Source organism: Hippoglossus stenolepis, chromosome 11 (assembly GCF_022539355.2).
Source record: "Hippoglossus stenolepis isolate QCI-W04-F060 chromosome 11, HSTE1.2, whole genome shotgun sequence".
Classification (NCBI taxonomy): domain Eukaryota; kingdom Metazoa; phylum Chordata; class Actinopteri; order Pleuronectiformes; family Pleuronectidae; genus Hippoglossus; species Hippoglossus stenolepis.
This window is the reverse complement of record NC_061493.1, coordinates 16,677,264-16,702,184: the sequence shown is the minus strand read 5'-3', so window position 1 is coordinate 16,702,184 and position 24,921 is coordinate 16,677,264. Positions and strand designations below refer to the sequence as shown.

The following is a 24,921-nucleotide window of genomic DNA, read 5'->3' as shown; positions in this document are numbered from 1 at the left end:
TGTCTGTGTGACACTTCTGTCCTCCATCGCCCGTCTTTACCCCAAGTTTTATTTTTTTCATAACTGTTACCCACTGTACACTGTTATATAACTGATAATATAGAGGCTGCTAATGTGCAATTGGTAAGTATGTGTGTGTGTGTGCATGTGTGTGTGATTGTCATAAATGTGTGTGAAGCAACTCTATATCTCATAATTTTCCTCAGACTGAGCCACTTCTGTTGCTGTTTAGATTGTTGAGGGGTATGAAGAGATTAACCTGCAAGAGATACATAGATGGATGGAGACATAGAGGGAGAGAGAGAGAGAGGGGGAGAGAGAGAGAGAGAGGGGGGAGAGGGTGAGAGAGAGGGCGAGAGAGAGACCCTCATCAGCTGTGTTACAAATGTTTCATATGAGTGTTGGGAAGAGGTTGACAGTACAGCGATTAACACGCTTCCTCAGCTGGGTGTTCATTTCAGTCTGCACAACGATATCCTCCAGTCTGAACCCTTGGATGAGGGTCACTTGCCAGAGGAGGATTTTTTTTTTCTTCTGCCTCTCTGTTTTTTATACTTCCTTCTCGGGCAGAGGGCTGGTGTAATAGAAAACAGACACAAGGCAGAATGTGAGGCATTCACAGCAGCGAGACCTCGCTTCTTCACAGAGGGAGAAAACAGGATAAATAGAAAGTCTATACTCCTAGAAGTTTTCTCGTTGTTCCTCCTATTTTTTGCCTTTTTTTTTGCCTTTCGTAAGTTATCAATAAGTTTGCAAAGGCCAGGACGTAAGGATGGAGGTGGAAATCCATGGATCGGATTGAGGGAATATCTAGAGAGGGCAGAGGAGACCTTCAGAATGGAACATACATGTACAGCTTTACCAGGTGGGTTGTGTCACTTACTGACTTCCTTCTAAAGAACATGTTTGTTCAACTATCCTGTAGATAGACCGGGCTGTACCAGTCAAACTCTGAACTGTTTGTGGGGTCCACTTTCTGAATGAATCCTGTTGAAATATATTTTCAAATACCACAGTCTGCTTTAGAGGCAAAGCAATTGTAATTAAATTAATTTTTGTTTGTTTGTCCTAAATGATGAAATTCTGAATGAGTGTAAACTACAGCAGAATAGATCTGCATGTGTGCTCATGATAAAATATCTGATCACAAATTAAAAATTTGTCTTAACCATACAAATAAAGCTAGGATATCGTTTGTCTACTTTACAGCTTCATCATCAAATTTTAGAAGTGATCCTTATGCAATTAAAAAAATCGAATTATTTAATCATTAAAATTATAACAACTATTATTATTACTTAACATGCAATTCATATTTATAATTTTTTTGTAATATATGCTCTAGCTTTTTGCAAAAAGGAATAAATCCAAACCATGATCTAAAATTTACCCAGTTCTAGATTTGTTTTTAAAAGTATCGTTGCATTTACATACATGCTCTTAATTTGAAATAATTACTATTCATCTATAATTACATTAAATATCTAAACAGGGAAGTCTCCCTTGAATTACAAATCAAAGACAACCTGGTTAAAATTGCAGCACCTGAGCTAATTAGAGACAGACTATTAATCAACATTATAAAGCTGCACAACGGTTTGCTAAACACATCACTCAGATATCTCAAGGTCACCTACATGTCAGTAGTGGTTGTTATTGTACAAATTAGGCTGATGCTGTGACACGCAACTAAATCATTTGAACTCCAGTGTAAATCCTGTGACGCGGCCCTGCTGTCGTGCCATCCTAGGGCAGACATGAGTTGCCCACCATAGGTGCCATCTGTCTCCATGTGGTTGTACTCCTCCCTGGCGTGAGCAGTTCTGGATCTAGAATCTGGAGGAGAGGCGTCACAGCGGAGCAACAAGCCTCTCTCCTGTTCACTCAGATGGCAGGGGAGATGGCACATCCCACACCGGGGAACACAGTGTCACAGTCATGAGATCAACATGACCTCTCTGGCTCTGGCCCGTGAATGAAGGGACAGAAGTACGACGCTTCTGTTAAAGCGCCATGAGCAGTATGTTTCTGAAATGACACTCTCAGTGGAACATACTCTTGCTGTAACCACACAACTTAATTTGAGTTCAACTCCAGTTTCTTTCCTAAACACACCATACAGTGTGTACAGCTACTACAAAGCTGGAAATCAGAGGTTTCAAATGCATTTATTTCTTACCTGAATGAGCTTTTGTCAGTTTCATTTTATGTTTTCTTTTGTTGGGTCCGATATAATTTCCCTCTTTTTTTCGAGCCACCAGCTTGAATGAAATGTTGCGTGGCGTGTGTTGGGATGGGGTGAGTGAATGACATCACTGCTAACGTGAATCAACTCAAGCCTTTGTCCATAACGCTCAGACATGCAATCTGTTGAAGATGGATGTCTCCTCTACATCAAGAAGTCCTGAGCAGATGAGAATATTTCATGTTTGAGACATTTGCAAACATTTATTAAAACTAAAACAGCAAACTGACAAATTCCTTTGTGTATAAATTAACAAAAATTGAACATAAGAATGAAATATTAACAGTGATTGTCTCAGTAATTTACTCAGAAATTATATGTCTACAGTAGATTAGAGTTGAAATGGCAAACAGCTTAATCAATAAATTTATGGACAGAAATAAATTAGCAACTTGATAATTGATCGACCGCTATTTTTCTTTCTTTTTTTTAGGAAAATTGCTGTTTTCAACTCTCAAATGTGGTGTTTGTCTTCTGTTTAAATATAATGATTTTTCACTGTGATTGCTAGTACAGTTAACAATGCATTTTGAATTCATGCCTTTTTCAGTGTCCCATCATAGCTTATAAGCTTTTCTTTCGTTTCTAATCGTTTCTTTGCAGATTCTAGTTGAAAAGCTTGAAAGACCAACATGAGCTGGAGCTTTCTAACTCGTCTCCTGGAAGAAATCCACAACCACTCCACCTTCGTGGGGAAAGTGTGGCTGACCGTGCTCATCATCTTCCGCATCGTGCTCACAGCAGTCGGAGGTGAGTCCATCTATTCGGACGAGCAGACCAAGTTCACCTGCAACACCAAACAACCGGGCTGTGACAACGTATGCTACGATGCTTTTGCTCCCCTCTCGCACGTGCGCTTCTGGGTCTTTCAGATCATCATGATCTCCACTCCCTCCATTATGTACATGGGTTATGCTATTCACAAGATTGCCCGAACTTCAGAGGTGGAGCGCAGGAAGCACCAGAGGCTCTGCAAAAAGCCGTCACCTCATTCCAGATGGAGGGGGAGCCACCACCTGGAGGATGTGTTAGAGCAGGAGGAAGATGACGATGCTGAGCCAATGATCTATGAGGATACTCTGGAGGTGCAGGAGGTCAAACCTGAGCCAGTCAGCAGCAGCAGCAGAAAAGATCAACCAAAACATGATGGCCGCAGAAGAATTATGCAAGAAGGACTGATGAGAATCTATGTTCTTCAGCTCATGTCACGAGCAATTTTTGAAATAGCTTTCCTTGCAGGACAGTATCTCCTCTATGGTTTTCGTGTTAATCCTTCATATGTATGCAGCAGGATTCCCTGTCCGCACAGCGTGGACTGTTTCATCTCTAGGCCCACAGAGAAAACAATCTTCCTCCTCATCATGTATGTGGTAAGCTGTCTTTGTCTAGTGTTAAACGTGTGTGAGATGCTTCACTTGGGAATTGGTACTTTTCGGGATACGCTTCGCATGAAGAGGAATCGGGGTCGACGGACGACCTACGGCTACCCCTTCTCTCGCAACATCCCTGCCTCCCCTCCAGGCTACAATCTAGTGATGAAGACAGACAAACCTGGCAGGATTCCCAACAGCCTCATCACCCACGAGCAGAACATGGCTAACGTGGCCCAGGAGCAGCAGTGCACCAGCCCGGACGAGAACATCCCCTCCGATCTGGCAAGCCTGCATCGGCACCTACGGGTTGCCCAGGAGCAGCTTGATATGGCCTTTCAGACATATCAGACCAAAAACACCCAGCAAACCTCCAGAACCAGTAGTCCTGTATCTGGGGGAACTATGGCAGAGCAAAACCGCGTCAACACAGTGCAGGAGAAACAAGGGGCAAGGCCGAAATCAGCCACAGAGAAGGCTGCGACTATTGTAAAAAATGGAAAGACCTCTGTCTGGATCTAGACATGAATACAAAATTAAGTATATTAATAGTAAAAAAAACATTTAAGACTCCAGGACTGTACTGGGACACTGGAGGATGCATGAGTGAGTACGAGATGTGACTTTGGACAATAACAACTGAGAATTTCAATCACACTGGCTGAAGGAGTACATTACACAGTATGCTTATAGTTTTTGTGAAAAAAAAAAAAAATACACATGATGGAATTATCAAATCCAGACTCATGAATCTTCTGTTACTGTAGTGTGTCATTTCGTGCTTGCCATAGCTTTCAGACATGATTAACATATGCTTACTCTCTTTATCTTTAATTCCAGCTAAAATCTCAAAGTATATTATATAGTATATTATCTGATCTACCCTTGACTGCTGCTTAACTGGATTTATTTGAAGAAATTTAACATTGGAAGTGTGTGATTGTACCCTAGGCCCGAATTTGAAAATGCAGTACAAAACACTGTATCAACGCATAATGTGTCATTCCTGAAGCGTGATGATTGTTGTTGGAAAGATGCATGATTGACATTTGGGGAGTTATGTTTGGATGAGTGTTGCTGGAAGAAGATTAGAGGTGGAATATTTAGCCGAAAGATATATATATATATTTTTATTTTTTTGATAAGGGTGATAGAACAGGGCTGTGTCACAGGAGGCTCGCCTGGTAAACATCCGCACAGTGTGACGATCTTCGGTCGTTGCGTGCAAAGCCTTTATCTATTCCATGTTTTCCAAAGAGGTAAGTGAAGAGAAAGTCTGATTATTTTTTAAAACAAATACTGATTTCTTTTTTTCAATCTGAAGCAGATGATGCATGCTGTACAACTGGGAACATACAGTACATTTAGGCTACGGTAGAGATCCCATCCTTTGCTATTTAGTTTGCTTACAGTTATGTTGTGTTTAGGCATGTTGTCTTGAAGATGATCAAATTAGTTCTTTTGTCACTGAAGCAGAGTATGTTTCTAAAACTTTAAAGTAATATTTACCCCTGCCTTCACTGTTGTCATACTTCAAAGTGCCTAAGATTTTTAAAGACTGTTCTGGTATTTTATTCATGAAGAAATAAACGTATTTGAAACCTCTGACTTCCTGCTTCGTGGTAGCTGTCTTGTCATTTGAATGAACACTATATGGTTATAGTATTAAGGTGTGGGGTTACAGCAAAAAAGAAAACCATTCAAGTGTTGTGACAAAAAAGGATCTGATTAAAGCCAAAACAAAATATATTGTAGACTTTACAACAACAATGACAAATTGTAAATAACTCAACCCTAACCCAAGATTTATATAACCTAATAAATCACACATCATTTTAGCATCTTAAATATGGGGAAATACCATGACAAGGATAAATGTACCCTAATGCTGTGCCCACAAGATATTTATTTTAAGAAGATGTTGGTGTTTTAATCAGTCAGATGGACACAGCCACCAGATTTGTACGACAGCATGGAGACAACTCAGCTGATTCAAGTTGTATTTTCACCTTGGAATGTCATACTATGAAATTCTTATTGCTCCTGCACAGAGACACAGGATTGTCATCACCCGGATTCATCTGCTGCACATACTGAAGGACAACAGGCTCAGCCGACGGAAGGACTATAAAGATTTAGGCCGTGTCACTGACTTTGTCCAACAACAATTACAGGGTCTGGGGAAGATGCATGGGCATAGTAGTATTGATGGCTTCTCCTGGAAATTAATTTGGCTGAATGCTTACAAAACCAGCCGTGACCTGAGGATTATTGGGGGCTATTTTCTTGAAGCTTTAGAATCACTGAGTCGCTGTCCCGAACTTGTACGCACTGACTGCGGCACAGAATACTGCCTTGTTTGAGACACGCAGAGACATTTACTCACAAAACCTTCGAGACGATATGTCGGTTAGTTGTGCACAGTGGGAATAATTCATGTATAATGATTAGGTGTTAATATGGTGACACATGTACAGTGGGAGAGTTTAACTAAGTAAATTTACTCAAATACTGCAGGCTTGCTTAAGTAGGGCTTTAATGCAACATCAATACATATATTAGTCCCTAATTAAAGTATGTGCCTTGAGGACTTTTTCTTGTAATGGAGTATTTTAACAGTGTGATATAACGTTTACTTAAGTCAATTTACTGAAGTACTTAAGATTTGAATACTTCTTCCACCACTGAACATGACTAAACATCATATCAGGTATCTACAGTGCATTGACTTGTTCATGGATGAATAAGCTGTTTCATTTTACTCATGTATGTTTTTAGGAAGAGCTGAATAACATTAAAGCTGTCTGGAATGCACACTGAATCCGACTTGTGTCCAACCCAAATGTGGTCTTTGGAATCCTAAATGTGCTGTACTCTCACCCAGAGTTATGGGACACAGTGGACAGTGCCAAGCCATTTGATTAAGAGGAGCTGGATATGTGCAAAGGACAATGTGTGTTTAGCAGTTGTGTACCTTGTGATGAAGATATATTTGATCTCCTACTTAAAGTATGTCTCTGTGCTAAGATGTCATGTCCCTCGTCCTCCATTAACAGAACAACGGGTGCTTTTCCAAGCTTTGGAGAAGGACACCACGTCAAAGTGCACTAACTTTGTTTCAAAAATAAATCTAGATTACATATATTTTTAGTTTTTGGGATGTGGCCTTTTCCTTGAATTTTGTTACAAACAGACTTTTCAATATTTTACCTTTATATAAGGTACATATGTTGTTAAGTAACTACAGGTGGACCTGCATGTTTATTGTTTGTACCTTTTCATCTGTATTTCATAAGGGTTAATGAGCACTGCATGGTTTGTAGGGCATTTTAGTGCATCATATGTTGCCTGGTCAGCGTTTCGCCATTATGATTAACAGGAAGTAGTTATTCCCTGACCAGCACTGAATATATTCCTCAGGGCAGGAAACCTACCAGAAGTGGGCATTAGTTTAAAAAAGTGAAATTTAAGTGGAGTCATTATTAATTTCTCTTACAAAGGCTATGGAACCAGAATATCAGTTCCCTCTGCATACGCTTTGACTAAATCTTTGCTGTCATAACATAATTTAACTCATTAAAAAAAGGGGCGATTTTTAGTACTACTTTTTGTTCACTTCGTAAACTGCAATTCAATAATAGATAATGAATTGTTTATGGATGCTTTATAGTTCAGTTGTAACCCACTGATAAGAGCAATTGTTGGGTTGGGTTTCTAAAACATTTACATTGTGCTTCATCAGAATGTGCGTATTTATCTAAGGCCATATGCTGATGTGATAATAATGACGATTGTAATAAGTACACCGTAATAATTTATAATAATTATTACATCAAATTGTATTTACTTTGTCTTGAAGCTATGAGTCTGATAATTTTGTGTGTTTTGTGTATAATCGAGTGCACAGCACCACAGTAAAGCAGCAGCACAAACTGCAGTCTCCAAAATGTTCATAAAGTGTAATCAACACCTTTGTAAAACAATTTCAACACAAACTGCACGCTATAATCTTCTACAATCAGCCTGGGCCTTTTTTGTACTTTTATTATACCTGAATACCTGGGATACATTTTCGTGATTATTCTGACACATCTTCACTTGTACATAACATTTTTGTATATACTTACGATACTTTCAGTTGAAAGTAAATAAAGAAGGATCTTAAAGTGGGATAAAATGTCATGTCCCTCCTCCTTTTGCAGCTTGAACCTGCTTATAGTCACCAGCATCCTCATTGTAGTTCATCCAGCCTAAAGTCAATTCTTCTGGTTTCCCATGTATTTCTCTGAAAGTTCTTTATTCTTTATTCTTATTTCTCTATGTTGTTTCATTATAGGAGGGTTGCAAAGTCTTGATCTTACTTTCTCTAACAAGTGATGTTTTCTGTCTGTCTTGTCTCTAGTCTGATGACTATATATATATATATATTGGATATACTATAGAGCTATATATACAACTAATGAATAGGCCTACCACAGAATACACTGTTTTCACTCAAAATTAACAAACTCCTAAAAGCTCTAAATGTAACCTACTGTTCTCTTTTCTTGTCTTTACTATGCAGATATTAACTCTGTGTGCACAACAAAATAAATAAATACAGATTTTAACTTTCAGGACTTCAGGGGCTCCATAGAAAGGTGCAGCAATTAAAGCAAATATTAAGATAAAACACCTTTTTATCAGGGTGGGTGTTTTCAGGTCCCAACAATTACTTTTGGAGACAACCACCAGTTTTCTGTGCCTTTATATATAGATAGATATGAAATGCCACTTGGAATAAACTCAGAATTTAATTTAATTCTACACAACAAACCTTATCACCATTTTACAAATATTTTAAAAGTTTCAAAGTCATTGTTTCCACTTCCAAGCACAGCCTATGACTACGTGTAGCTAAAGTTAACATTATAATCATTTCCACAGTCTACCTGCCATTAACAGAACAACGGGTGCTTTTCCAAGCTTTGGAGAAGGACACCACGTCAAAGTGCACTAACTTTGTTTCAAAAATAAATCTAGATTACATATATTTTTAGTTTTTGGGATGTGGCCTTTTCCTTGAATTTTGTTACAAACAGACTTTTCAATATTTTACCTTTATATAAGGTACATATGTTGTTCAGTAACTACAGGTGGACCTGCATGTTTATTGTTTGTACCTTTTTATCTGTATTTCATAAGGGTTAATGAGCACTGCATGGTTTGTAGGGCATTTTAGTGCATCATATGTTGCCTTGTCAGCGTTTCGCCATTATGATTAACAGGAAGTAGTTATTCCCTGACCAGCACTGAATATATTGTATATATATTAGGATTAGGATTTCCATGCACACATTTTGAGAAATGATGCTACGTTTGAGAGGTCAGACTGATACTTTCCTCTGTCTTTTTTTTCTTTCTTAAATAAATACCACGTGCTTAATCGCAGCAGAATTTCATGATGTTTCAACACGGGGCATCGAAACTCAAGGGCAAAAAAGTGAAATTATAATTATTAGTCATTATTAATTTCTCTTACAAAGGCTATGGAACCAGAATATCAGTTCCCTCTGCATACGCTTTGACTAAATCTTTGCTGTTATAACATAATTTAACTCATTAAAAATAGGGGAGATTTGTAGAACAACTTTTTGTTCACTTCATAAAATGCAATTCAATAATAGATAATGAATCGTTTATGGATGCTTTATAGTTCAGTTGTAACCCACTGATAAGAGCAATTGTTGGGTTAGGTTTATAAAACATTTACATTGTGCTTCATCAGAATGTGCGTATTTATCTAATGCTGATGTGATAATATAGACTCTTGTAATAAGTACACCGTAATAATTTATAATAATTATTACATCAAATTGTATTTAATTTGTCTTGAAGTAACAAACAGGCACATGCATACTCATACTTCTTTGTGAGAACCCTTTTTGACATTATGCATTTCCTAGCCTCTAACCCAGGACCCCAGAAATTATGTTTTTCCTCATTAGGACCAGGCTTTGGTCCCCATGAGGTAGACTGGTCCTGTCTAGGTCATGTTCATGCTGGAAAAGATCAAACAGGTAAACACACACACACACGTTTGTATTTCTATCTTAGTGCGGACAGTCATTGGCATAATGCATTCCCTAGACCAGGGGTCTTCAACGTTTTTCAGGCCAAGGGCCCCCAAACTGATGGAGAGATGGAGCAGGGAACCCCTACTATATATATGTGTGCATTGCTGACTGAAAGATAACGTCTTCTGCCTCCATTTATCCGTTCGCTATAATATGTTGGATTCATGTTAATGTGTATTTAAAGACAATAAAATCTATAATCAACCAAAAATTCCGGACCCCCTGTTGAAGACCTCTGCCCTAGACCCTAAACCTAACCTTAACTATCACAACTAAATGCCCAACCCTAACCCAAAAACCAAGTCTTAACCCCCAAATAGTCCATTAAAGGGGGTCAGAAGGTGAGGACCGGCTAAGATGTCCTCACTCTGTTGCAGCCTCAAACTGGTCCTCACAAACACATCTGTACAAGAGCACACTAACACACAGAGGCGCACACACAGTATGTCTCTCACACACACACGAACACGTATATACCCACACACAGGCACACTCACACACACGCTGTCCTTCTCTCTCTCTCTCTCTCACTCACGCACGCACACAAACACTCTCTCACGCAGCCCCACCCCCACACACACACACAGAGGCGCACACACAGTTTGTCTCTCACACGCAAGCACATATACACACACACTCTCTCACACACGCTGTCTCTCTCTCTCACGCATGCACGCACACACACACTCTCTCTCACGCAGCCCCCCCGCGCACACACAGTATGTCGCTCTCACACACGCACGCATAAATGCACACACTATCTCTCACACGCACGCACACACACTCTCGCTCTCACTCACACACACACACACACACACACGTGGGTTCCAATGTTATAGCGAGGTGCATTGTGGGATTTCAAAATGGAGCCCTTCATGCCTCAGTCAACCGCCATGTCCGGTGTTATGTAGCCGTCGGCTGGTGCCTGTGAGGCGGACTGACTGTTACATCGTGACCCCCACCGCTGCCAGCAGACAGTGAACAACATGGCGGTTTGGTGCGTCGCCAGCAGAGCGCTCACAGCCAGCGGAGGTCTCGGTGTTTATGCCAGAAAACGCACCGGTCGGTATTTGTGCGTCACATCGGTCGCCGGTGCTTCCGCTCCAGCAGGGACCCGAGTCAGACGGTGTGAGTACAGCCGGGACGCGACACCTGTCCCGGGTCCGTTTGTGTGTCACCAACTCTCTCACAGGAGCCTGCTGAAGATCCAGGGCCCGGACACGAGCCCCTTTCTTCAGGGGATCATAACCAACGACATGGGGCTGCTGGAGGAGCCTGGACCTGGAGCCATGTACTCGCACCTGCTGAACGTACAAGGGAGGACACTGTATGACGTCATGTTGTACAGGTACAGTGGGAGACATCGGGCTGTTTAAACCTCTCAGGAAGCACCAGGGTGTGTGCACTCGCTTATCTGTGTAATGCACTCGTTGGCAGTGGTCGCCTGCTGGCAACGCGTCCTGTTTAGAGAGCTGCTGCTGCTGAGTGTCCCGCGAGCCTCGAGGTTTAAGCCTCCCTGTCCAAGCCACCTTCAACTGGGCACTTTCAAAACAAAACACAGTTCACTTTTCACTGTCAAATATAGTTTTATCATTTCTTCTCAGCCGTCTGGAAAACGGTGTCCTCTCACATGACCCCCAGTCTTTCAACCCAGTATTTAAAATACCCTCAATAACGCCACCACCGGTGCACTTTCCAGATTCACAAAAGGTCGTCACAGCCTTTTAACCACTGAAATTGAATCAGGTAGTCTTGACAACTGATCAAAAGTTGGGGAAATTCCCTCAAGTCGATTTCAACATTCACATTCAAGAGGCCAAAACATGTTTTGTGATGCCCTTTGACCTTTGACCACTTAAACGTAATCAGATCATCAGTTAGTCTAAGTGAATGTTTTTACAAAATTTGTAATTCCTGCACAAAGGCATAATTCATTATTTTGCATTGGTGTTACTGATTTAATACTTTAAAAGTATTTTATTTTGCTTTACTAGAACACCTTGTCTAATCACTCTTTTCCAGAGGGATGTTTGTGTAAACATGTGCGATATGACAAACAAGAGGTCTGAGGTGGCATGTTCACCAGCACCCACAAAAATTTTAAAACTTGAAATCAAACTAGTAGGATTTCTTTTTAGTGGTGGATTATCTATTTTAAGAGGCACTCAACTTTGCTGTTTTTCCTTTCAGTCTGAAAGAAGCTGATGCTGGACACGGCATTTTCCTGGAGTGTGATGCTACTGTCAAGGACTCGATCTTAAGACACTTGAAGGTGTACAAGATTCGGAGAAAGGTCAACATCAGCCCCTGTCCAGAACTCTCTGTTTGGGCGGTGCTCCCCCAGCAAAACGTCTCTGGCCAGGAGGCCAGTAAACCTGAGCTGTCCTCCCCTGAAAACACTCTGGTATTGGAGGCTGATCCTCGAACTCAGGAAATGGGCTGGAGGTTGGTGTTGGACAGTAAAATTGACCCTTGGGATATCATTGCATCATGTCAGAAAGGTGACACAGAGGATTATCACAGACATCGCTATGCAATAGGTAAGACTGGTTTGTAGTTGAGTACATACACTTTGTATTGGAGGACAAATGTGGTGAGAAATGTGAATTTGTGTCAACACGTGATATTGATGTTTTGTTTGTCTCCTCTGCTGTCATTGTTGTCCAGGACTTCCAGAGGGAGTGAAGGACCTCCCTCCAGGGGTGGCACTGCCACTAGAATCAAATCTCGTCTACATGCAGGGCATCAGTTTTAGCAAAGGCTGCTACATCGGCCAGGAGCTCACAGCCAGAACCCATCACACGGGGGTGGTTAGGAAACGCCTGATGCCGGTGCGCTTGTCATCTCCAGTGCAGGACCTGGAGGAAGGAGCTGCAGTGCAAACGCAGTCAGGCAAGCCAGCTGGGAAGCACCGAGCAGGGATAGGAGAGCTGGGTCTGAGCCTAATCCGCATGGCTCATGCAAATGAGGTGTTGACACTCAAATGTTCTGATGACAACACAGTGACACTTAAGGTCTCTGTGCCAGACTGGTGGCCTAAAGATGTGAAAATTAACTAAAGGCTGTGACATACATCACATGTGACAGATGACTTGCAGACAGAACACTGAAGTACAGTATGTACATTGCTTTACAGATGTGGCACTAACGTATATTTGTGAGATTTATTTTCCCTTTGCAATAAAATCAGATTTTTATTGTGATTTTTCCCCTGAATTGTGAAGTATAAAGATCTTGTTAAAGATTTGTTCTAGCTTCATACAACAGCGTGTACCAACTGTCATATGGTATTAGTGGTCTTTTAAATCTCAAGATAAAAGACTCAATCAACGTGTGTATTTTTAAATTTATTTATCTATTCATCTTTCAGTGCAAAAAAATCTATTTCAAACATTCACAGGCAACATTTGAGATTGCAATACATCTCAAACCAAACTCAAACAAACACCTATCATCATCTTTTTTACTCCAAACAAATTGGCACTTCAAGCTCTTTCCAGGTGACGCACGTTACATTGCTGGGACCACACAGAACATCTTATTCCTGATAAAGGAGATGCTGCCCTCTTGTGGATTGAATGGTGTCCCGAATTTGCTGTAGCATGGTTTCTGGCTGCAGAGCCAGTGTTGAATGATCGAGCCGCTTAAAGTCCTCATTGCAGAGTAGACATTCAAGTACGTGAGCCACTCTCTGTAGGTCGAAGGCAGCATGGTAAGGTCCGAGTGTGGTAAGTGTATCCGAGAGATGCCGTGGGTAATCGGGGGAATCCCCCGAGGAGCAAGCGTTCAGGAAGGCCATTCGGTTGTCAGAAATTATTTTCAGGAACGAGGCGAATTCAGCAAAATTAATACCAGAGCAGGCCTTCATGATGACCTGAATTGAAACACACAACAATTACCTTACTTGTTGTTTACACACAGGGTAGCAGAATGTTTCCAGACAACATACACACAGATCAATCTTATCTGAAAAAAGTATGTGTACCTGACAGTGCTGATGCCACGAATCCATCGTGTTTCTCCACTCGTCTATCTCTTTTTGAACAGATGACAGCTCATTCTGAAGGAACTGCCACATGATGTCAACGTTGCAGCCATTCAACCAGTTGTGATTAATAGAGATGGTATCTTCCTGTAAAAAAATTCACAATCATAAACTGCTGATGCTAATAAAACACTTTTGCACATTGGAAATAATCCCAGTGTTTCTCTTTTTTTCTTAATAATTTTGCTGTCGTTCTACAGTTCTAATTTACCTCTACAGTTCTTACCAAATTGTAAACTTGATGATGCCAGCCACTGGGCACAAAGATGATTTCACCAGCCTCTTGAATAATCTCAAGAGGTTGACAGGCTTCTTCGCAGCGAGGGAAAAGGCCTCTGTCTTGAAGATCCGACGATGTCACGTCGTAAGGGAGGTTGCCGTGAGAGTCTCGTAAAAACTCCTCCTGACCCGGGGGATAAAGGAGCCATTTCTTCCTCCCACAGATGTTTGCTGACCAACTGTAGGAGCGGAACACATCGGCGTGGAACGGTGTCCTACAATAATAAAAAATGAAGTTAATTTGGTTATCTTAAAAAAAAAATCATATGGAGCTATGATCCCAGGCTCTGCTAATGTAATGTTCAATATTTCATACCATGAACCTTTTGGTCCCATGTAAACAAAGCGGTAGTCATCCACCTCCAGTGTATCCCAGTATTCATTGAGCCAGTCAGAAGAAAAAAAGACTGGTGTGGTGTAAACACTGTGTTCTGCAAAGTCCCTGAGGGAAAACAACAGTGGTCAGTTACACATATTGCAAACTACTTTCACAAAAACAAAAATGAGACTCACATCAAGTGAATTAAATGTACACCTTGACATGTGCCAGTCTTTAAGATAGAGACATCCTTTAGGTGACGAGTGGCCATTTTGGATATATTCTTTCCAGTAGTGTATAAATTCTTTAAAAGGCATTACTTGTTTGGGGTTTGCATTGTACTCCTTTGCATTGCAGTTTGCAACAGGAACAGGAGTCTCGTCTGTAAGAGAGGAGAGAAATGCATCAGATTACATGCACATCAGCAGCAGCATAATGATACATGATAGTTAATGCATTGGGAAGAGGATTATTTACCAAACTCTTGCAGCAGTTTCTGGAAATGAGGCTTCCCTTCCTCTGTCACCCACTGTTTTCTACACTTCCAGTCCTCTGTAAACCTCCGGGAAAACATGCACGGGTGATTGGGGAGCAGGTATTTCTTGAAAAACGTGGAATAGCTCAGCTCCTTGTCGATGTAGTCCACGAAGTGTGAGGACCAGAACTGCTCGTACGACTGTCGGGGCATCTTGACCAGGCTGCTGCAGTTGCGGTACGCCTCCCGGTCCATGATGGTAAACAACACCTCGGCTAGCCTGTTAGCGAGGTTAGCTGTCACCGTCCGGACCGCGACACACGGACAGATAAAACGCGTTTCTAGCTACGTCTTTTCTCCTATTTGCTGTTAAATCGATTTCATAATAAGGTAGAAAACCTACATTATGTCAAAGGGTGTTGTTTTTATATTTTTCACAACAGGTCGCTTCATTTGACTCCATGTCAAAGACGACAGGTTCCTGGACGTCGCACACGCACTAACACCGTTTATAGTTTATCACGATTACTTATTTATATAAAAGCTGCAGTTACCTGAACGGTGCACATTATATTAGCTTATTGGCTAGCTACACACAGCTAACAATGTGTGTTTTCCCATAAGTAGCCCGTCGCTGTTGTAGCCCGTTTTAACAGCGGCATTTTCAAGTCGGACAGTAAACACTGACGTACTCATGTGCGACAAGGTTGTGGGGGGTAAATAGTTGCAGCTAATCCATTACCTTTATTACATTGGTATTCATATAACGATGCGCGCTGTATTTGCTAAGTTGTTAGCAATAAATAGCTAACGATATATTTTTCCTTTAAACAGCAGCATTTTCAAGTCGGACAGTAAACACCGACGTACACGTATGCGACCCAACTTCCGTTATAAACATCAGCGTCCGTAGTGTGAAGACCAAAAGGGGGAAGATAATGGCGATTAATGTGGTTTTGTACGGTTGTAACCCACTTATAGGAAGTGACATCAGCTAAAAGGGCTTTTAATGCACTTGTAATACGGTTAGTTGGGTGGAAACCTGAAGCTGCCTGTGTCTTAATCTGACGAATGTATGTTCCCTCTCACTTACAACCGTGTCTTTACGATGTGATAAGAGGCTGAAACAGTTCATATGTTTGGTGCTGGTGTCGTATTGAATCTGATCCCTTCTCTTCCAGGTGTAATCAGTGTGCCTCTCTCCCAAAATGAGCCGGGACACTCCCATCCACAGCTGGACGGGCTCCTACTACATCAACAGCGAGAAGCGATGGGAAAATGGCACCCTGTCCATCACCAGAACCACGGTCCGCTTTGTCTCCAATCAGACCAAGCAGAGCCTCGTCAGCTTCCGCCTCTCCCGCATCGTGGAGATCAAGATGGAGTCGTCCAGCTTCATCTTCAGCACTCTCACGGTGCTGGAGGAGGGCAACGTGAAGCACTGGTTTGGTTCCCTGAAGCCCAACAGGGTGGTGGTTTTTAATGTGATGGAACATTTCTGGAGAGATCTCCTCCTGCAGCCGAGCTCAGGGGCCCGCGGGGCTGAGTCTCGGCCCTCGAAGGGCAGAGAGCTGATCGGCCTGGTGGCAGGGGCCCAGAGGAGACTGGAGGACACTGGCACAGTCCTCAGCCACCAGGGAGAGCAGTTTGATAACATGATGCAGGGACTGGAGAAGATCGACTCTGACCTGGGCGTGGCTGACAAGTATTTATCTCTATATTCACTTAAATATTATTCATCTTATATTTTAAGTATTTTTTTTCTGTGTTGCTATACATTTTTTTGACAAACGATCAAATGCTCACAAATGTTCTGGTCCGTCTTCTCTGTTGCAGACTTCTGTTAGAGCTGGAGTCTCCCCCCTGGTGGCCTTTTGGTAAACTCCCCTGGAAGACTCAGCAGGAAGCCAAGGCTGAGGACGCAGCGAGAGCCGCCACGTCTGCTGCTGCTTCAGCCAGCAGGGAGTCTGGTAGAAATAAGGTGATCTCAAGCATCCCAGCTGTAGTGTCCAAAGGTGGAGACTCAGACTTGAAACCAGGCTGCTTGTTGGTGCTGGTGTCCTCGTTGGAGGTGCGAGACACAAACTGCCAGCTCATCCATCGCTTTGAACGAAATGAAATCGATGAAATCAGGGTGACGAGCCCTTACGAGATCTCAGTGAGACAGCGGTTCATCGGGAAGCCAGATATATGCTACAGGTTCCTGTCTGCCAAGATGCTTGAAGCATTGTCGGTGCTAGAGATTCAGTACAAGAAGAAGATTGCGTTCACAAGCGAATACACTGCTTTCCAGGCAACTCCACTGTCATCTCCATGTGGCAGAGAAGGGACAAGCTATGGTGAAGGTAAGGAGGAGAAATATTTCACTGTCATTTCCATGTCTAGAATAAGTTTGACCACTGTGTGGCAGTAAAGCTCTACATTTCCACCTCTGGGTGTTTTTGAGAGTGCGGCCTTGTGACAAGACGCTTCATCCACATGAATTTCAAACAAGGTCATTTCTGTATCTTCTTGACAGAAATGTGTTTTGATGAATGACTTCACCCTGATTGCCTCAGTTGCTGTGCTTTGAGTTTACAGTCTGGTTTCCTCATAAACAACATATGTACTCTGCACTTTTTCACCATCTCCACCCATGGAAACAGGTTTGTTGCAGATGTGCCAAGACACAGAGCTCCCACTGGAGGTCCCGGCAGGAGAGCTGTCCCAGTTGCAGGTGCATGTCCTCCATTCATCTGTCAGTCAGGCTGAGGCCCAAGAGCTCAAACAGGTGAGGTCCAGTTGGACAAGTCTTCTATTGCCTGTGTGACTCAATGACTTTCACTGCTGTTGCATTTAGATTTTTCATATTTGCATATTTAAGGTACAGAATACAAAAGCCATGTCTGTGCGTACAGGCAACTGATTGTCTTGGCAGCCGTTATAGTAACATGTACTTTGATCGCTCCATTCCAAACCACGTTTCATCATAATGATTTTTATTTTTTATCCTGTGTGTTTAAAATGTTATTTGGTGAGACCACAAACCAAAGTCCATCCTGGTTTTAAGAGAGGAAAAGAGACATGGTCAGTCATTTGCTCAGACTGAGCAGCGTCTTTCCATTCAGAAGCTCCCAACACTGAGAACTGTTACAGACACGGTCTGTGGTGGCAAGAGCTACACAGTGACGCAAATTCAGACCTATGATTCAGACAATGTTTGTGTGTGTGCGTGTGCGTGTCACACACTATTACAGGTTGCTTAGAATAAGTAATGGGAAACCTTCAGCAGGCTACTCGCATTGTATTTAGATGAGTGAATGAACGATAACAGTCTACACTAGCTACATTTGTTAAGGTTCTGCTACTTGTTTACCAAATTATATGATGCTTACTTGATATCACGGTAGACCAAGTAATTTAAACACCCACAGAAGCAACTAAACAGTGAAGCACTGCCAGAAATATGGGAAATGTCCCATAGAACTATAGTCTTGCTAATACTGTATTTATTATGGCAAATATTAATAAATTAAAATGTACATCATCTGATATATGTGGACAATGATCCCTCAGAGATGTTTTTGAAAAATTGTGACCAAGAGGTATGGACAGAACAGGCAGGACCTATTGCAGTGGACCAATCAACATTTAAAACTGCTAAAATCAGTTGATAACAGCCATACAAAATAAAAACTATGTTTGCCTAACAAAAATTGCAAATCCCTCTACAAAGAGTAATAGCAATGACAGGTTGAAGTAAACCATTCTGATTATGATTGACATATAGATGTTTATTTATTTGGGGCCTGAGAAATACTGGGGATTTATCCCACCTTTGTTTAAGCAATTCAGTCGTGATTCATCTCAAACAAGCCACTGTTGACACCTTTTACCTCATATTTAGTTAATTATTACACATAATGACAGCGCACGGAGGTTTACTGGTGTTTTTGCCCCTATAATCATTTTTCAGATAGATTTATCGTAGCACTAACAGCACTTGGTTTGTTCATACAACTTGACTTGTCTTTGGCATATTGTCTGCAGCTGATAATGGTTCAGACATGAAAGGCTGCTGCCATATTTGAGTTAATGCTACGCTTCTGTACACGACACACACACACACCCTACTCTTCATGTCAAGATTAGAATCTGCAGTAGGGAAACTTGTACAGAGGGTCACTGGGTTTAATGTCTTGCCCTAAGTGCTTTTGCAAATATTCCACTTTATATTTGCATTGTTATTGTTTGAGGTTGGAAATTCCAACTTGTTAAAGGCACAAACTGGTTCATTCATAACTGATAAGCATTTCTGTCTTTTTCTTGTACTGTATGTCTTCAAACACAGACCTGAAGTCACCCCACTAATGCTAATGACACATGGAATTTGAGCTCATATGTTTTTTTCTATTAGTTGTAGCCTAAATGTTTAATTTTTGAGCTTTCTACATGACTTAGAGTCCTCTAGCCTTTGTTTAAGCAGCAGCTAAAAATATTCATTTTCTGTGTTTTCCTTTGACACACAAAAACCCACTGCGCGTTGTGATTCAGTTACTCTCCCAGTAGATATTGTAAAGTCACAGTCCTGAGGGAGTGTATACAGTTGTTCCTTGGTGTGTATTGACATACTGTCTGTTTTTCTAACTGCTGTCTGGACCAGTTTCTGTGCTCAGTTGCAGTGTCCGCATATAACGGACACAAGCTGACATAATGTCAGTGGGTGTGCGAGTGTGTGTGTGTGAGAGCATATGTAGCATAACATAATATTAGTTTAGAAACTATGGTGGTGGGGTTTGGAGTGGGTGTTTATTAGGTTTTGCTTGGCACATCGCAGTGTATTTAAGTTGTTCCATCAACCATAACATACATAGTTGCTGGACCATTGAGATGAAGTTGCAATTTTCTTTAAACCAACTGAAAGCAGCAAACAAGCAGTATTGTATGATATCAATGGTCCCAGCAGACGAGCCAAGACCTCTCTGTGAATGTATTCTCTAGATTCATATACTGCATAGTATAAAATATTATTATACTAAATCAAGATTAGTGTTGAATTTTTAGCATTGATGTGTGACATGAAGCTGCAGAATATTGTCTTCAAAGCCAAAGTGAGAAGAAAGAACCTTGAATTCAATGAAAATCTCACTCGCATCGAATCCTCTTTCTCTGTCATCAACACACTCTAACCCACTGACCCCGTCTTCACACCTCTGCACACATGGTCCACATGTCCCTGCCTGCAACTGCTCACCAATTTTATTATTAAATCCACTTTTATTTGTGTCCTGCTCCTTAGTTGTTCACTGGGGGCTGTTGTGCAATAGCGTTAACAAATGATGTGTGTCTCTAAAAGTGTGTACTTATTTGTTTGTGTGTGTGTGTGTGTCTGCGCAGATGCTGATGCAGCTGAAAACCCTTGCCCTGGAGGCAGAGACGGAGCTGGAACGGCAGGATGAATCTCTGGACGTCCTCACCAGCTCCACAGACCGAGCCACCATGCACATAGATAAGCACACTTGCCGTATGAAAAGACTGCTGTAGCTCTGAAAGCCCAGCTGATGCACGTGGTCACGACGTCCCTCCTGAGAAATGCACTGTAAGCTTCCTCATTGTCCTCGTGGGATTGGTACATTTAGAGAACATAACAGAACAACAGCAGGGACACGAACATGCTCTATAATAGTTCATTATATCCTTGTTGCATTTGATCGTACAATTGCAGGATGCAGTAGTGTTCGCTTAACACTTAACAGTAATCAACCAAATCCCTGAAATTTTTTTACTTTAAGTGAAAGTAAGTTATTTATAGGCTTTGTGGGCTCGTACATTTGTTCGATTTTTATCTGTGATCTGCCTTTTAAATGTGTGTCTTGCAGCACTTAGCAGCTGTGGGTCTCTTGGTTTATTTTCCCTGGAGAGGAAGATGTGCTCTGAAGTTGACCAGTAGTTGTTGGAGTTTCATGATAATTGGCACTTGCTCACCAGAAGAGGAAGAAGTACAATGTTCAGTAATTGTGTTTATGGCCTGGTTCGGTGTATTGAACCCCATTGGCAATGTTCGGGGTGGGAAGCCAGTGAGAGATCGTGACAGGACAAGCCTGAATCCTCAGTGCCTGTCAGTGGAGCTGGCAAGTGGGAAAAAAAAAAAAGCTGATGACTGTGTGTATCAGACACACAACACTTTACACCCTCCCCAGACCCAGTGGGAGTAATCAATGACAGCAAATACAGGAAAGGACAAAATTGACATTGGAAAGCAAAGAATGAAATAACTTGCTAATTTATTCTCTCTGCACAAAGGAATTCAAAAGAAATTGCATGTTTACGTAACTATAAGAAAAACATAAGAGAGACGGAAACATGATGAAATAGGATTTTTTATGAAATAAAAATGACAAATAATAATCGAACAGATAATGTTTGCTCATATCATCAGAGGAGTTTCTGCTTTTCTGTTGTATCGCTATCCTAACTTTTTTAAAGACGGATTTCTGTCCTGATGAGATGTCTTTCAGGTCCAGAATCCCTGTGACTTAATGTTGCATGTCTGAATATTACTGCTTTGTTCTGCATTAAGTGGAAATGTCTCTTCATTATCAACAAGACTGTAAATGCGCAAGTAGCTTCTGGGATTCGTTGAAGCAGAACAGAAACACTCCCTCTCTTAGTTTTTACAATATTGTACATGAAATTAAATACACACATCGATGCTAAGGTCCATATCTACTGTATATGCTTTGCTTATAAGACTGATAATACTCTAATTCCTTATATGTAATGAACTGACATCTTGTAATTCTGTAATTTCACTGTAGTCTGTTATCACTTTGAACTTGTAATTAGCTCTTAGTTTAATTGAAGTATCTGTACCATGTTTGAAATATGGTATTGGGGCTGTATGGATGCGACTTCATGCTGATGATGCCAAATTAATCTTGACACTGTAACATAACTAAATTATTGACTACAAGGGAAAAAAGTACACCTGCATCTTTTTTATTACAAAGAAAACACTAAAGGAAGTAGACACTGTAAGTCTTTGGAATTCATTCATTTTATCAGCTAAGAAGTTGTCACCATTCAAAGTCTGTAATAACAAACAATTTAAAATAAAATAAAGTCTCAAATGATCATACTTAAGATCATTAGTTTGTTTATTCTGACCTGTTGCATTTCTCATGGGGCAGTTTTAGTGTCTTTGAGCTCATTGTTTTGGTCGACTCTCAAGCAAAAATGTGATAAACCAACTGTGTGCTACCTTCATAGCACCAAATGGAAAACAGACAAAGTTAGCTGGTGGACACATTGGACCCTCAGGAATTTGCGGCGACCAAATTACAGCAAAAGTTAAAATCCAAATAAATTGTGGCTCAAAATGAAATGTTCTAGACTGAAAAATTAACAGAAGCATTGTAGAATCATGTTTTACCATTTTTCTCCATATTACACACAAACTATACCGTAAAGAATATTTTTAGTTGTATTAATTGGCCTGAGTCAAAAGTAAAATGTTAGCGGCATCAACGTCAAGAACAAAAAAAAATACTATACTCTTGTTTGTTCTAGACATTGTAAAATATTAAATTAGAAACGGATGTTAATAACTGATTCTGCCACCGTGGACGCTGTCGTTGTGGAAGTGGCTCACCTAGTACACTCTGCTGTTATAACATCCTGTTGGCACAGAGACTGTTGGCATCAGCTGACCACCCCCATCTGGCTGCTTTCATCAAAAAGTGAGCGGGGGGGGGTGGGCTCCTTCATGTCAGCAGTGGATCAGAATTGATTTGGCAAGCGGTTGAGCACCCAATTATGAATCAGGAAGACGCGTTGCACAAAGGGGATTGAAAGACGACCGACAGCCTCACTCAACAGCCTGGTTCCTCAGTGAGCATGAACCTATCACTTGTGTTAAACAGCCAGCCATGAAGGACGGGAGACTGAAAGCACAAACACACGATATGTCTCTGACGTTATGAAAGGTTTTTCAACATTTCGCTCTGGGCTGTTTATTTCGGATGATTTGAGGGATGAATAGTGAGATTGTGGAAGTCCCAAACTCCAGAAGCACACCACATGGTTATGTGAATTCCAACCCTTAAAAAAGGAGCGCGGCGCACACACTGGCGTGGTTTCGAGGCAGCCTTGCAATACAAGGAAGTGGTGGCGGTCTTGTCTGACCACAGATGCATGAGATCCGGCTTTGCCTTCCTAACGGATGGTATGGAGACACCAGGGATTTCGCTGGCCTTGACTTCCAAGTCTGTTTACTCGATAGCTCTGCGGTGAGCGCTCTCATTCGAGGAGCGTGTCTCCATTGATGGCCAATCTATCAACTCTTCCTGGGAAAAAAAGCAGCCCAAGATTGTGGGCTGTGAGGGCACATGAAGGTCGCGCTGCAATCCAAAATATGGAGCTGCGTGATTTGCAGTACAAATAGGCCGGAGTTGTCATCCCCAGGAAACACAATTGTCAAATTAAAGCATTTTGCTCAATGTTTTGTCTGTTATTTGGTAATTATCTTTTCAAGTATAGTGTGTTTAGTGTTTGTCATTTATTCCAGTTAAACATTCATGTGTGATAGTTGATGTGAAGTATCTGAGTACATAAAAAAAAAAAAGCACTTCCACTCCTCTATTAGACTGTCTGAGGCTAATGGCCTGAGTTTTGACTCATGTCCTGGCCGGCCTCTTAGTAGCGCAGGTGTTGCTGTGTTTCCCTTTGCTGAGGGAGTTTCTGGTTTCAGGAAATAAGGCCTGTTGGTTAATGTTAGAACTGGGAGAAAACGTTCTTGGAAGGAAGGCTCTTGAGTCCAACCAGGGGGGGTGCATGTCGTCTCCAGCAGAAAGTGATATGAGACTCAACATCAACATCGTCTTCTTCTGTCTGGCAATCAACATGGTAACAGTTTCTCTTCTTCTGTCACAGTGAGTGATGGACATCACAGATGTTCCCTGTAAATTTCCAGCGTTTGACTTTATTTCATTGTGAACACAAAGTCTTTGCACGAACTCTGTTTGGATTCAGAGATTTTTTTTTTTGTGAGTTTTATCAAACCATGAATGTGTTCTGCACGGCTGTTAATGTGGTACTTTCCCAGATGCTGAGCTGCATGATGATATCATGTGCTATTGCACTTATTGTTTTCCTTGGTCTTTGAGCCGCACTTTGCTTTTCTGGCTTTTGTTTTACAAACTTTTCTCATTTCTGTGCGACGGAGTTAACAGCCAGGCAGCCAAAGCAAACTTGGCTCTGTTTTTACACAGTAGTATCGCTCTAAAATCAAACCCAGGTGAAATCCCGTATTACAGCCTACCTGAACTCTGCGGAGGTGCTGGTCTCTCTGGCATATGAACAGTATTATTTGCTAACTTGCTATGGAAGGAATAGCAAGTGTATGGATTGGTTCAGGAAAGAAAAGTGATTCTAATCAAGTTGTATGAGGTGCTTGAAAAATGTATTCCAATATATTTATATTCTAACTTATTCCTTATTAGTCAGTCGTCATCATGTAAGAATGCCCACTCACACTCGCCAGCCGAAACTCAGGGTTTAACTTGATCATCCTGTAAAATATTCCATGAAACAATCTTTTAACAAAATCATTATTAAAGTCTGCTCCTTGGATTCAGTAGAGGGCAGCAGTAAGTTGCTGATGGTGACTATCAATTCATTAACTGTAATAATCCATTGCATTATAACCTTTGCACTTTGAGTGAGGACACTGTTATTGTATCTACATTAACTCAAGAATGAGATTGTCTCATTTCCTCCTGTTCACTGGAGTCAGATCCTACGTTCTGTCTCACTAATTAAAATTAAAGGGCTTCTCTACACTTAAGTCTCTTAATGTGACAATGAACAAACAGCCCAGTAACAGTAACCAACAACACTAGTTTCTTCTGCGTGTCTTGTTTATTTTCATTCTGGAAAACTCGTCTTAAACGGCGTACCACTTTACTGCACAAGGTAAATGAGAAGACGACAGTCCAAATATGCATTTTTGGCGATTGAGAGGAGTCCTTTTCTGCAATGACTGGATTATGTATTCATTAAAACCCCATCTATACAGCTCCCCCAACAGGTTGTC

At 41.3% G+C, this 24,921-nt stretch overlaps 4 protein-coding genes across 5 annotated transcripts; 3 read left to right on the top strand and 1 right to left on the bottom strand.

Moving 5' to 3' along the window:
* Positions 1–399: 399 nt before the first annotated feature.
* Positions 400–5,223, top strand: gjc2 (gap junction protein gamma 2). The gene is made up of 2 exons (XM_035169307.1): positions 400–865; positions 2,849–5,223. Exon 2 carries the CDS (start codon positions 2,878–2,880, stop codon positions 4,135–4,137), a length of 1,260 nt encoding a protein of 419 aa, XP_035025198.1. The 5' UTR covers positions 400–865; positions 2,849–2,877; the 3' UTR covers positions 4,138–5,223.
* A 5,345-nt stretch (positions 5,224–10,568) lies between these two features.
* Positions 10,569–13,061, top strand: iba57 (iron-sulfur cluster assembly factor IBA57). Its single transcript, XM_035169957.1, has 3 exons — positions 10,569–11,079; positions 11,922–12,271; positions 12,399–13,061. Exons 1-3 carry the CDS (start codon positions 10,718–10,720, stop codon positions 12,788–12,790), a joined length of 1,104 nt encoding a protein of 367 aa, XP_035025848.1. The 5' UTR covers positions 10,569–10,717; the 3' UTR covers positions 12,791–13,061.
* Positions 13,062–13,065: 4 nt separating this feature from the next.
* jmjd4 (jumonji domain containing 4) lies at positions 13,066–15,524 on the bottom strand. The gene is made up of 6 exons (XM_035169953.2): positions 14,852–15,524; positions 14,591–14,756; positions 14,372–14,497; positions 14,003–14,270; positions 13,717–13,863; positions 13,066–13,605 (listed from the first exon to the last, which is right to left on the bottom strand). The coding sequence occupies exons 1-6, from the start codon at positions 15,102–15,104 to the stop codon at positions 13,270–13,272; spliced, it is 1,296 nt and encodes a 431-aa protein (XP_035025844.1). The 5' UTR covers positions 15,105–15,524; the 3' UTR covers positions 13,066–13,269.
* snap47 (synaptosome associated protein 47) lies at positions 15,109–21,971 on the top strand. Of its 2 annotated transcripts, none has more exons than XM_035169955.2 (5): positions 15,109–15,239; positions 16,031–16,554; positions 16,686–17,194; positions 17,495–17,619; positions 20,226–21,971. In XM_035169955.2, exons 2-5 carry the CDS (start codon positions 16,058–16,060, stop codon positions 20,370–20,372), a joined length of 1,278 nt encoding a protein of 425 aa, XP_035025846.1. In that variant the 5' UTR covers positions 15,109–15,239; positions 16,031–16,057; the 3' UTR covers positions 20,373–21,971. The 2 variants fall into 2 exon arrangements, with proteins under 2 accessions (XP_035025846.1, XP_035025845.1); XM_035169954.2 differs by lacking the exon at positions 15,109–15,239 and adding an exon at positions 15,724–15,922.
* The last annotated feature ends 2,950 nt before the right edge of the window (positions 21,972–24,921 follow it).

Excerpts from the sequence above, each read along its gene's own strand:
- gjc2 (XM_035169307.1), top strand. The coding sequence starts at position 2,878 with ATGAGCTGGAGCTTTCTAACTCGTCTCCTGGAAGAAATCCACAACCAC.
- jmjd4 (XM_035169953.2), bottom strand. The coding sequence starts at position 15,104 with ATGGACCGGGAGGCGTACCGCAACTGCAGCAGCCTGGTCAAGATGCCC. Across the intron at positions 14,757-14,851 it reads GAAACTGCTGCAAGAGTTTG|ACGAGACTCCTGTTCCTGTT; the intron begins GTAAATAATCCT and ends CCTCTCTTACAG. Across the intron at positions 13,606-13,716 it reads CGTGGCATCAGCACTGTCAG|GTCATCATGAAGGCCTGCTC; the intron begins GTACACATACTT and ends GTTTCAATTCAG.
- iba57 (XM_035169957.1), top strand. The coding sequence starts at position 10,718 with ATGGCGGTTTGGTGCGTCGCCAGCAGAGCGCTCACAGCCAGCGGAGGT. Across the intron at positions 11,080-11,921 it reads TATGACGTCATGTTGTACAG|TCTGAAAGAAGCTGATGCTG; the intron begins GTACAGTGGGAG and ends TTTTCCTTTCAG. Across the intron at positions 12,272-12,398 it reads CAGACATCGCTATGCAATAG|GACTTCCAGAGGGAGTGAAG; the intron begins GTAAGACTGGTT and ends ATTGTTGTCCAG.
- snap47 (XM_035169955.2), top strand. The coding sequence starts at position 16,058 with ATGAGCCGGGACACTCCCATCCACAGCTGGACGGGCTCCTACTACATC. Across the intron at positions 16,555-16,685 it reads GACCTGGGCGTGGCTGACAA|ACTTCTGTTAGAGCTGGAGT; the intron begins GTATTTATCTCT and ends TCTCTGTTGCAG. Across the intron at positions 17,195-17,494 it reads AGGGACAAGCTATGGTGAAG|GTTTGTTGCAGATGTGCCAA; the intron begins GTAAGGAGGAGA and ends CCATGGAAACAG.